General features: G+C 39.3%; 1 protein-coding gene across 2 annotated transcripts in view; it reads left to right on the forward strand.

Moving 5' to 3' along the window:
- The first annotated feature begins 64 nt into the window (after positions 1-64).
- Positions 65-12261, forward strand: part of LOC109100616 (bromodomain-containing protein 1-like) — a 38502-nt gene continuing 26305 nt past the window's right edge. Inside the window, exons 1-9 of one of the 2 annotated variants that reach the window (XM_042722343.1) lie at positions 65-428; positions 830-2195; positions 2314-2470; positions 2807-2938; positions 3053-3181; positions 3600-3912; positions 4799-5041; positions 8229-8687; positions 9602-9710. In XM_042722343.1, the coding sequence (XP_042578277.1) occupies positions 847-2195; positions 2314-2470; positions 2807-2938; positions 3053-3181; positions 3600-3912; positions 4799-5041; positions 8229-8687; positions 9602-9710 (2891 nt within the window). In that variant the 5' untranslated portion in view covers positions 65-428; positions 830-846. The remainder of the gene's footprint in view (positions 429-829; positions 2196-2313; positions 2471-2806; positions 2939-3052; positions 3182-3599; positions 3913-4798; positions 5042-8228; positions 8688-9601; positions 9711-12261) is intronic. The other variant, XM_042722344.1, reaches the window with a different exon arrangement.

The following is a 12261-nucleotide window of genomic DNA, read 5'->3' on the forward strand; positions in this document are numbered from 1 at the left end:
CAAGCCAATTTATGGTGTACCGCCACCAACTGAACAGGAGTGCGAAGCATTGGGGGTTGTCTAGCTTCCTGTGTGACCTATGAGCGAGCTGGGTACGTCATGACGCTATGCTTTGCGGGTGGGACGTCTATTCGTAGTGAACCATCCGCATTGTTGTTGGTTGCATGCGAATAATAGTATCACCGCTCCTTGCCGGAAAGGAAACGACGCTGTCTTTGAATGGCAATCAAACCAAGAGTTCTCGTACTCGTAGTGATTATTAGTTCATAATTATAGTCCTGGCGGCCGCTGTGGTTAAGCGTTTGCAGCATTCCAGATTTATCCATGCAGATTTAAATTGGTGCTCCTTGGATGAGAACGTTGTGTACGAAATAACTGCAGGCCACCTCGCCAGAAAGCTGGTCCTTTCTTTATTCAGCAGATCAGAGGTAAAATGATCGATCATAAGATAACCGTCATTGTTTTGCGATTTGCAGGGGCGATTTGCACATGTTTTATAATGCCTGTGAATATAAAGAGATAAGATTTGAATGTGCACCTTCATAGTGTCTCAAAACATCGCGAACTGCCTACATTGACTGTATTTTAGGGCAGTGGTTCCCAATCCTGGTCCTGGAGAACCCCCAACACTGCACATTTTAGACGTCACACTATTCATAAACACCTGATCCAACTCAACAGCTCATAAGTGAAGACTCCAAGACCTCAAATGTGTGTGTCAGATTAGAGAGACACCAAAAACGTGCAGTGTTGGGGGTTCTCCAGGACCAGGATGATGTACCATGATAACAGTACTTTTGAATAACTTCCTCCAATGTTCTCTTTTCAGCTTTGTAAGGATCCCCAATGAAAAGAAAATCTGCACCTCACAAAGTATTCTCCCCTCAGCGGCTACCTTCCCCTATCAAACTTTTCTCAAACCGTGAGACGCTGACTTACACCCAGGCCCAGATGATGGTCGAACTAGAAGTTAATGGCCGGTTGCACCGGTTCAGCATCTTTGACAAGCTCTACATCATCACGGATGAGGATTCCATTGCACAGGAAATTATGGAGTGTACCAGCAATAAGGAGAATGCTGAAAAACACCAGCAGGTCCTGGTACGTTCTGCACGCCTCAGAAACAACCAACATAAAAAGAGCACTGCTGTCACTGCACAAAATTCTTTAGTGCAAGGCAGCACTCTTCCCGAGCCCAAATTCCGCACAGTGGATTACAATCTCCCAGCAATCCCACGCAGACCTGCTACATACTACAAGTATGAGGAGAAAACTTCTGAAGAGCTGAATGAGGAGGTGGAATATGATATGGACGAAGAGGACTATGCCTGGCTTGAGCTGGTCAATAAGAAAAGAAAGAATGAAGGTCTTAACCCGGTTTCCCCTAATGCCTTTGAGTTCCTTCTTGACCGTTTTGAAAAAGAATCGTTTTTAGAGAGTCAGGGCCAACAGAATCTACAGTTCCTAATCGATGAAGATGCTGTTTGCTGCATATGCATGGATGGAGATTGCATGGACAGCAATGCCATCCTGTTCTGTGATATGTGTAATCTAGCCGTTCATCAGGAATGTTATGGTGTTCCATATATTCCAGAGGGACAGTGGCTTTGCCGACATTGTCTGCAGTCCCCAACACAACCCGCTAACTGCGTCCTCTGCCCTAACAAGGGAGGAGCGGTCAAAAAGACAGAAGATGACCAGTGGGGTCATGTTGTTTGTGCTTTATGGGTTCCCGAGGTTGGGTTTTCCAACATGGTCTTCATTGAGCCTATTGATGGTGTTTCAAATATTCCGCCAGCTCGATGGAAGCTTACCTGCTACCTCTGTAAAGAAAAAGGTGTTGGGGCTTGTATCCAGTGCCACAAAGCGAACTGCTACACTGCGTTTCATGTTAGCTGTGCACAGAAGGCTGGTCTCTTTATGAAGATGGAGCCTATTAAAGAGTTGACTGACTCAGGTGTACCCACTTTCTCGGTGAAAAAGACAGCCTACTGTGGGGCCCACACCCCAAATGGCTCCATTAAAAGACCACTTACAATTTATAATGAAACTAAGACAAATGACATACTTTGTCAGTCAGTGGACAAAAAGAGCAGTAGGACAAGATTAAAAAAACAGAAGAGACTTAAAAACAATGAGGTGGAATTTGTAGGCCCAGTTCCAAATGCATCTGTACCCAGTTTTTCACCTGAAAGGTTTGTACGAATATTTGATTTTACAAAAGCTGGTGAGATATTGGACTCTTTTAAGCCATTTCAAGGCAAATATCAAGACTTTTTTCATTTTATTGTATACTGTCATATTCTCCTACAGGTTAAACACAATCTTCAATCAAGTTTCTTTACAGAAGAAGAAGGCATTTGGCGAACTTGTATTGAATTATTGGATGCTTAAAAGACTTTCAAGGAATGGAGTGCCACTCAACAGACGCCTCCAAACTAGCTTGCATTCCAAGAAAAACACACAGCCGGTAAGTACAGTCAAACCAAAATTTATTCAGACACCTTCAACATTTCTCACCTTATCACAGTTTATTCACTATAGTTTAGAAAATGGTAAAAAAAAATACGACAAGAACTGTGTAAACTGTGTCAACATAAATCTTGATAATCAGAGGGTTCACTGATGAGCAAGTGTCGTAATGCTCAATTTCTCAAAATCTGTTCCAATAAAGACACCAAGTCATCTATAGCAAATATTCATTTTTAGGTGAAATATTTCTTCAAGCAACACTTACACATGACCGTGCATGCTTTTACATTTTAATAACATAGTTTGCTTGAATTTGAAAACATTGTAATGACAGAAACAGACAGAAGAGGAAACTGAAGCATTGAAGGAGCAGCTGAAGGAGTGGCAACGGTTGAGACATGACCTTGAGCGAGCAAGACTCCTGCTAGAGCTGATAAGGAAGAGAGAGAAACTCAAGAAAGAAGAGGTATGAAAACAATGTGCTGCTTTAAATCAAGACAAGTTTTTGTAACAGTAAAATTTGCTAATGTTAATTGTTTGCATATTTGTGTTCTTGATGACTCTTGTGGTTGTGTTGCAGATCATGCTTCAGCAGACATTAATGGAGGTCCAACTCACTCCTTTCACAGTCCTTCTGAGGACTTTGCTGGATGAGTTACAGGAGAAAGACCAAGCACACATTTTTGCAGAGCCTGTTAGCATTAAAGAGGTTTGTCTTCATTTTCCTGAACTTTGACTTTAAAAAATGCCAAATTTGGCAAATTGAAATTGCATCATATGAGCCCTTTAAAGAACTTTTTCTATTTTTCTTTTGAACTTTACTCTTATTCATCGAAGAATCCTGAAAAATTATCATGTTCAAAAAATACAAATAAAAACCAGCATAACTGTTTCCAACACTTATAATAAATCAAGCATATTAGAACGATTTCAGGAATTTGGAAATACATAAAAAAAAATCTTATTGTTTTTGTCACATTGTCATTATTGATATAGGACTTCAAAGGTTTTTCAAAATACAACAACATGTTTTAATTATTATTATTATTATTATTATTTTTTTTTAAGAGGCTTAAGAGTCTGTGTCACTGATCAGAATTTCCTTTTTTTTTGTGTGTTCCTCACAGGTGCCTGACTATATGGACCACATCTTGCACCCTATGGATTTTTCCACAATGAGGAAACGCATTGATGCACAAGGCTACAAGAATCTGGATGAATTTGAAGCTGACTTCAATCTCATTACTGAAAACTGCATGAAGTACAATGGCAAGGATACATTCTTCTACAGGGCAGCTGTTAGATTAAGAGACCAGGGTGGAGCTGTGCTAAGGAAAACTCGCCGAGATGTTCAGAGAATCGGCTTTGATTTTGAAACTGGCATGCACCTGCTTGAACCACCTAAGATCGAGCAATCTGCGCCTTTCTCCTGGGAAGATGGTAAATACACAAAATCTGTAGTCTCAATGGTGTTTTTCCTGGTATGATTTGTAAATTTAAACCTCTTTCGAACCAGGAGAAACTGCCGTATCTGTTAGAAGAACACAAGAACTGCTGTGTGTTTGCTGCTCAATATGTGTCTGTCTGTCACCATAGAAGAGAAAACACTCAGCCTGCCCTGATCTGATGTTTCCAGCACATGTAGATTCTGTTATGCCATATTACTCTATTATATTACTTAGACTTTACATTTTGCCTCTGTAAATCTAATACTATATCTTATTTTATTTTATTTCTAACTTATACACTTACATTAATTAATTTTGCACTACATGCTTAATACTTTTTATATATTTTTATTATTACTATTATTCTTATTCTTTCTGTTAATACAGATGTGCACTATTTGTAAGCAGCCCAACTGCTTTGGCAATACAAATGTACAGTTTTTGTCATGCCAATAAAGCTCACCTTAATTGAAATCGAAATTGATTTGTAAAAGATAATTCCTTATGGACATAAAGCAAACTACACTCGTTGCACCCCCGGTGATAGTATGAGATCATTGGATATGTGTACATGTAAAACAAAATGAAAATCACACATGCATACCCACTGTTTTTCTTTCATGTGTTCTTCAAAATATAGCTAAACAAATGTACTTATTCAAGCATGTCTTTTTGTCTAACCAATGACGTTTCTTGATAAAATGTCACCATGCGACTTACTTCTCAGTTTAGTGCTTACTTGAAACTAAGAATCACTAATAGAATCAGTAAATCTGTAAAAAGAGTTATGTCAGACCAGAATGATCACATTCTTTTGCATTTCCTATCCCTACATTTTAACAAATAAATTAAAAATGGTTGCCTTTTTACTCTTTCAGTGGACCGCTTATTGGTTCCAGCCAATCGAGAGCACATGTCATTGGAAGAGCAGCTGAGGGAGCTACTGGAAAAGTTGGATCTGACTACAGCAATGAAATCCAGCCCATCACGGAGCAGACGACTAAAGCTGCTTAAGAAAATCATTAGTGATGTGAGAATGGATCTGAGTTTGAATAAGGCTTTTCCTGCTGTTGAAATGGAGAATGCTGCAGAAGAAGAAGCCGGCCATATCCTTCAAAAAGGTTTGTTTGAAAAATTTTGGTATAAATGTTTTTTCAAATATTAACCACCTCAACATCTGTCAAATCCTTATAGGTATGACTTTGACATAACAGGCTACTCAAGTTCAAGTCCCATCTCATGTTCATACTGATCCTATCCCTCTCCTGTCGCTTCCTGCCTCTGCTAAGCTGTCCTGACCAATAAACGCATAAATGCCCCAAAATACACTTAATATAAACAAGCAAACTACTTGATTAAAATCACAGTTTGTGTCTTTGGTATTGGCTAAGGTTAGCATCACTATTATTTAGGGCTGCCCCCTAATAGTCGACTAATCGTTAGTCGGGTAGAAGAGGCTCGGTCGACCAAAATTTTATTAGTTGCTTAATCGCAGAATCCACTTTGGCGAAGTCACGCAGATCGTTAACGGCTGGTCTATGGTAATACAGTACATCCGGCAGGACATCCAAACACTCATCATTCGTCAACCATAAATATAGCTTATCATCTGAAAAATGTTAGTAGCAGAAGCGTTACATGGACGCTCAATCTGATGTAAACATATAAAAAAGTGTCTATGCGGAGAGTGAAAGCCTCTAAAGTAGAGCTCGCTGCACGGCAGATGTAGGCGCCGGTGCTCTCACTTGCTCTTAAAATATTCCATGATTTTTGGTCATACAGATAAAAGTAATACATCTTTCGAATCTGTAAAGCCCTACTTTTATTTGTGTGCACTCACAATAGCAACAAAATGTGCTTTTGTAAAATAATGAAAGCAAACATGATGCTCTTTCTGATGTCTCTGTCAGTAAACTTGAGCACAAAACTCTGTGTATATCTTTGCCTTACAGACATCAAAAATATATCTATAGAGAGTGAAATGTCTACTTTAAAGTGAACCAATTCAAATGGAAAACAAATATTCTCAGATTATGTAATAATCCATGTGAAACATGCATACAGGCGCATCCACTACTGTGGAGATGACAAGAAATCACTTGTTTACCAGTGAATTATTAAAATGTTAATGCAGCCTCCTTACTGTTTTCCCGACACATTTATAATCAAAGCTTCTGCGGTGTGCTGTGGCAAGCTTTATGCGTGCGCTTGAGCACTTATTAGGCTTTGTAGGCAATTAAAGGCTCATTATAATGATTAAAATGGTTTATTAATAAATGTGAGATTAGTCGACTAATGCTTAAAATGAACGACTACTAGTCGACCAGAAAAATCCGTAGTCGAGGGCAGCCCTACTATTATTTTAGGTAAGTGATTTGCACTGAGACATATAATGAAAAAGAAAATTACAGCAAACTTTTTAACAATCTGAGTCTAGTGGAAGAGGGTAGCTCAGGGTGGATGAGAGGATAGATGTTTATTCAAATGGTATTCTGTCCCTTGGCTTCGTTGTCTCTAGTCCAGGTTTTTAGGTTCATTGTTTTATTGCATGGTGTTTCTGAGAAAGATCAGTCAAGGAAATCAAGCTATAACCTGAAGTGGTCTAAAGAGGTGAAAAATAAAATATTGACATACAATAGACTTGTAACGCCTTAAAAGGATACTCCACCCTATAATGAAAATTTTGTCATTAATCAGTTACCCCCATCTTGTTCCAAACCTGTAAAAGCTTTGTTCGTCTTCGGAAAAGCATCGTCAGAATAGTCCATCTGCCATCAGTGGTTCAACCATAACATTATGAAGTGACGAGAAAACGATTTGTATGTGAATAAAACAAAAATAACAACTTCATTCAACAATTTGTTTCCTCTGTGTCTCTCCACATCACCATAGCGCCATTTTGGAGAATATGAGCTGAATGCAGGCAGCGTACGCTCTTCTGTGTCAGCCGTGCCACAAGGATGCGCTGTTTTCGTTCAAATCAAAGCGTAAATACATGTAAAAAACAAAAATGACGCTACAGTGATGTGGAGAGACAAAACACAGAGGAGACGAATTCTTGAATAAAGTTGTTATTTTTGTTTTATTCGCATACAAAGAGTATTCTCGTCGCTTCATAACGTTACGGTTGAACCACTGATGGCAGATGGACTATTCTGACGATGCTTTTCATACTTTTCTGGACCTTGACAGTGTAATTTACTTGGCAGTTTATGGGACAGTCACAAGCCTCACGGTTTTCATCCAAAATATCTTAAATTGTGTTCTGTTAACTGCCCGTTCAAAAAAAGTATTTGTCATTGAACCTTTCATTCAAAAGATTCTAATTGAGAAACAGGTCTTAATGAATTGAGACACTGACTCCTTCATTTATTATATATTTTTTTAAATAAATATATTTTTTAAAAAGACTCAAGCAATGAACATTTTGTCAGAACCACTAGTAAATTGTTATTTTGTTTAGTTTTCTAATATTTTTTTTTTTTAGAATCGTGATCTTCAATTTATATATATAAAAAACATGATTCTAAATTTATCCAGAATCGTGCAGCTCTAGTTTACATGTTGTTTATTGCTGCATATAATTAATTAAAATAGAAGTTTAATTTTATAAAGTATAAGTTGATTTCAAAATGCACCTAAATTCTTTGCATTTTGTGTTTTTCAATTGAATAAATGACTTTTTCCCTATATCATCATTGAGGATTTCTTAAAAAAAAGTCTAAAAATCTTGTCTCGTCTCTTTCTTTGTGAACCCAGTCTCGTGTCTCATCTCATCTCATGGGATAAGTGTCTCGTCACACCCCTATTGTGCAGCCATATGGAACACTCTTTGGAACATCTTTGGAACCTTGCTGTATTGATGTAGCAACCACATAGTAAAACACTAGTAACCATCAAGAGCACTCTACTAGCACATGGTTCTTCAATCCTCTTCCTGGTGTGCTACTGTCCTGTTTCAACCCTAATCAAACACACCTGAAAAAGCTAACATGGTCTTCAGAATTACTAGTAAATTATAGGCAGATGAGTGTGATCAGGGTTAAAACTAAACTTTGCATGATAGTGGCCCTCCTGGAGCAGGATTGAAAAACCCTCTCTTAGCAACTTCATGACACTGCACTGTAAACACACACTAGCAACTTGATAGCATTATCCTGCCAACCACCTACAATATTGATTAGATTTTTCTGAGAAAATGTAAAAATTTTAGTTTGTTCTTTCTGAGAAAATGTAAAAAATCTAGTTTGTCGTCACTAAACACTGTTTTTCATACAATATTTGACGTATTTCCTTGTTTCATGGCAGATGATAAATCGGTCCCACCTAAGCTTGAGCCATCTGTTTCTGTGCCACCCTTCATTAATGTGGGATGTCACTCTGAGCCACCCAAACTGAAACCCATTGAACCCAGTCCTTATAAAAACAGGCACCACCAGGATGGCATTTCCCAGCCACTTAAAAGACACTCCCATCTGCTGTTAGAGGACAGCGATGTCAGTGTATTAGCTACATCAACTCTGGCCGAGCCATCAAGCCCAATAAACAGACGGACGTCTGTGCTTTTCCGCAAATCAAAAAGCACAAGCCCTCATAAGCGCATGAGAGGTGGTGAAACTCCAAAGGGCAGTTCTCGGCTAGGCACAAAGACATTCTTGTCAGTCGTCATACCACGCCTAGAGACATTGCTTCACTCTAGGAAGAGACCACGGAGTACCAGTAGAGACAGTGTTAAGGACAAACCGCCCATCAAACGCCTGGACACAGGTAGAAACTGCAGGAACACAAACAAAAAGGGCAAGATAGATACAGTATGATTGATACAAATTCACATTAATAATAAATGCACGTTTTTTGACAGGTCAGAGTGCATTTAAGGCTTTTTAGAATCAGGTCACTAGGATTGCTTCATGGGAAAGTGTAATATTGGGTGATTTCCTTGGTCAAAAATTAGTCTTGCGTGTCAGTAATAGACATGTGCTGTGTGATTTGTCATGTAAACCAGCGGTTCTCAATTCCAGTCCTCGCAACCCCCTGCTCTGCACATTTTGTATGTCTCTCTTACCACTTCAGACGTTTGTTCTATTCGAACGTAAGTGCCTTGCGAAGTGGACATCACAGAATATTCCACCATGATTCCAGTTCGAAGCGAACGTATATGTTCCTATCAAAGTGCATTGAAGTGTGTGAGATGTGAATTTAAATTGTATTTATTTACCGAGGTATATGATGTCACACTTGTCCATGTGTGAAGATGTTGCACAGTGCAAATCTGTGAAGGAATGTTCCGCAGTAAAGTAAACTTCAACAGTTTTCCCCTGCTCGGGGAGTAGGGAGCAATGAACACTGTGTAGGGACCATGTCAGTGGAAACACAGTTCATGCATGGAGCTCACTTCTAATGAGCTGATTATCTGAATCAGGTGTGTTAACAAAGAGAGACATAACAAATGTGCAGATCAGGGGGTCGCGAGGACTGGAATTGAGAACCGCTGATGTAAACAACCTATCTGCTATTAAAGTCTCACAAAGCTAAGTAGTTCCAAGTAAGCACAGTAGTAACCACTACTGCGCTTGCTTGAACTACTTTAGCTTTGTGAGTTTCTTTATTAGTTTCAACACTAGTTTCATTAGATTAAATGGGAATGATTTCTCTCTTTCTCATTTCCTTGTGTCTATCAGGGCTGTCAAATGGATTTGATCTGGAGCCGGAGAAAGAATTGGATTCTTGCAGGCAGTTGGAGCCTCGGCACAGGTGCGCATCTGGATCCAGCATGTCCTCCAGCAGCAGGTGGGTAGTTGACAAGTACTTTTGAAAGGATGCAGTGTACAGTGGTGTGACATGCTATATTCCATCAAAAATGATTTTCAACAGAGTTTTATATATATAATAAAGAATAAAACAAATAGAGTTAGTAAAGAGAACACCCTGATTAATAAAATTACATTGATCCAAAAGCCAGAGAGAAAAGATATGTTTTCAGTGAAGATTTAAAACACTCAACATTAGATGAAAGCCTAATGTGTACTGGCAGATCGTTCCACAGTCGTGGAGCCGCAACAGAGAAAGCACAATCTCCTTTTAACTTCAGACGTGCCCTTGGGACAGTCAGCAACAAACTGTTTGAGGACCTTAAGGGCCTAGAACATTTCCGGTGGACAATAAGATCAGAAATGTACTGTGGAGCCTGGCCATTCAGCCCCTTATACACATACAATAAAACCTTAAATTTAACACAGTATTCAACTGGAAGCCAATGAAGAGAAGCCAGAACAGGCGAGATGTGTTTTTTGCAACACGCTTTCAGAGCTTCTCTAAAACTCAACAGTTAGATAAGTAAATGATCTTCACTCACTTCATTTCAGTGCATTAATGCGTTTGTCAGATTTACATTTTTAAACAAGAAAACATACAAGTTGTAAGGCTACCCACAGGTTATTCGCGAGAGGACTAATTACTGAGCATGACTTGTTCATATAACAGCAGTAGCAGCAGCAGCAAGTGGTTTTTGTAGTTTATGTATGTGAGAATACAACGTCAAGTGTCGCAGATTTTAGAACAGTAAAGTGAATGGGAATTACCTTATTTGCCTGAAATCTCCAGTGCTTTTAATATCTTCTGTGGGCATTCATTTCTACATCAACCATGAACGGATCGCTTTCAGATGCAAACCTCACTAATGGGGTCGGTTTACAATTGGCATTTCACAGTTGTTCACAGTTAAATCAAGGTGGACCCGTATAACTGTCTTTCATAAACCTCATATTGTCAACAACAGCCCTACCTATTTAACCATAACAACTTAATGAGCAACAAAATAATACAGGTCCTTCTCAAAAAATTAGCATATTGTGATAAAAGTTCATTATTTTCCATAATGTAATGATCAAAATTAAACTTTCATATATTTTAGATTCATTGCACACCAACTGAAATATTTCAGGTCTTTTATTGTTTTAATACTGATGATTTTGGCATACAGCTCATGAAAACCCAAAATTCTCAAAAAATTAGCATATTTCATCCGACCAATAAAAGAAAAGTGTTTTACATACAAAAGTCAACCTTCAAATAATTATGTTCAGTTATGCACTCAATACTTGGTCGGGAATCCTTTTGCAGAAATGACTACTTCAATGTGGCGTGGCATGGAGGCAATCAGCCTGTGGCACTGCTGAGGTGTTATGGAGGCCCAGGATGCTTCGATAGCGGCCTTAAGCTCATCCAGAGTGTTGGGTCTTGCGTCTCTCAACTTTCTCTTCACAATATCCCACAGATTCTCTATGGGGTTCAGGTCAGGAGAGTTGATAGGCCAATTGAGCACAGTAATACCATGGTCAGTAAACCATTTACCAGTGGTTTTGGCACTGTGAGCAGGTGCCAGGTCATGCTGAAAAACGAAATCTTCATCTCCATAAAGCTTTTCAGCAGATGGAAGCATGAAGTGCTCCAAAATCTCCTGATAGCTAGCTGCATTGACCCTGCCCTTGATAAAACACAGTGGACCAACACCAGCAGCTGACATGGCACCCAGACCATCACTGACTGTGGGTACTTGACACTGGACTTCAGGCATTTTGGCATTTCCTTCTCCCCAGTGTTCCTCCAGACTCTGGCACCTTGATTTCCGAATGACATGCAAAATTTGCTTTCATCCGAAAAAAGTACTTTGGACCACTGAGCAACAGTCCAGTGCTGCTTCTCTGTAGCCCAGGTCAGGCGCTTCTGCCGCTGTTTCTGGTTCAAAAGCACACGCCTGTGCACGGTGGCTCTGGATGTTTCTACTCCAGACTCAGTCCACTGCTTCCGCAGGTCCCCCAAGGTCTGGAATCGGTCCTTCTCCACAATCTTCCTCAGGGTCCGGTCACCTCTTCTCGTTGTGCAGCGTTTTTTTTGCCACACTTTTTCCTTCCCACAGACTTCCCACTGAGGTGCCTTGATACAGCACTCTGGGAACAGCCTATTCGTTCAGAAATTTCTTTCTGTGTCTTACCCTCTCGCTTGAGGGTGTCAATGATGGCCTTCTGGACAGCAGTCAGGTCGGCAGTCTTACCCATGATTGCGGTTTTGAGTAATGAACCAGGCTGGGAGTTTTTAAAAGCCTCAGGAATCTTTTGCAGGTGTTTAGAGTTAATTAGTTGATTCAGATGATTAGGTTAATAGCTCGTTTAGAGAACCTTTTCATGATATGCTAATTTTTTGAGATAGGAATTTTGGGTTTTCATGAGCTGTATGCCAAAATCATCAGTATTAAAACAATAAAAGACCTGAAATATTTCAGTTGGTGTGCAATGAATCTAAAATATATGAAAGTTTAATTTTATCATTACATTATGGAAAA

This window comes from Cyprinus carpio, chromosome B4 (assembly GCF_018340385.1).
Source record: "Cyprinus carpio isolate SPL01 chromosome B4, ASM1834038v1, whole genome shotgun sequence".
Classification (NCBI taxonomy): Eukaryota; Metazoa; Chordata; class Actinopteri; order Cypriniformes; family Cyprinidae; genus Cyprinus; species Cyprinus carpio.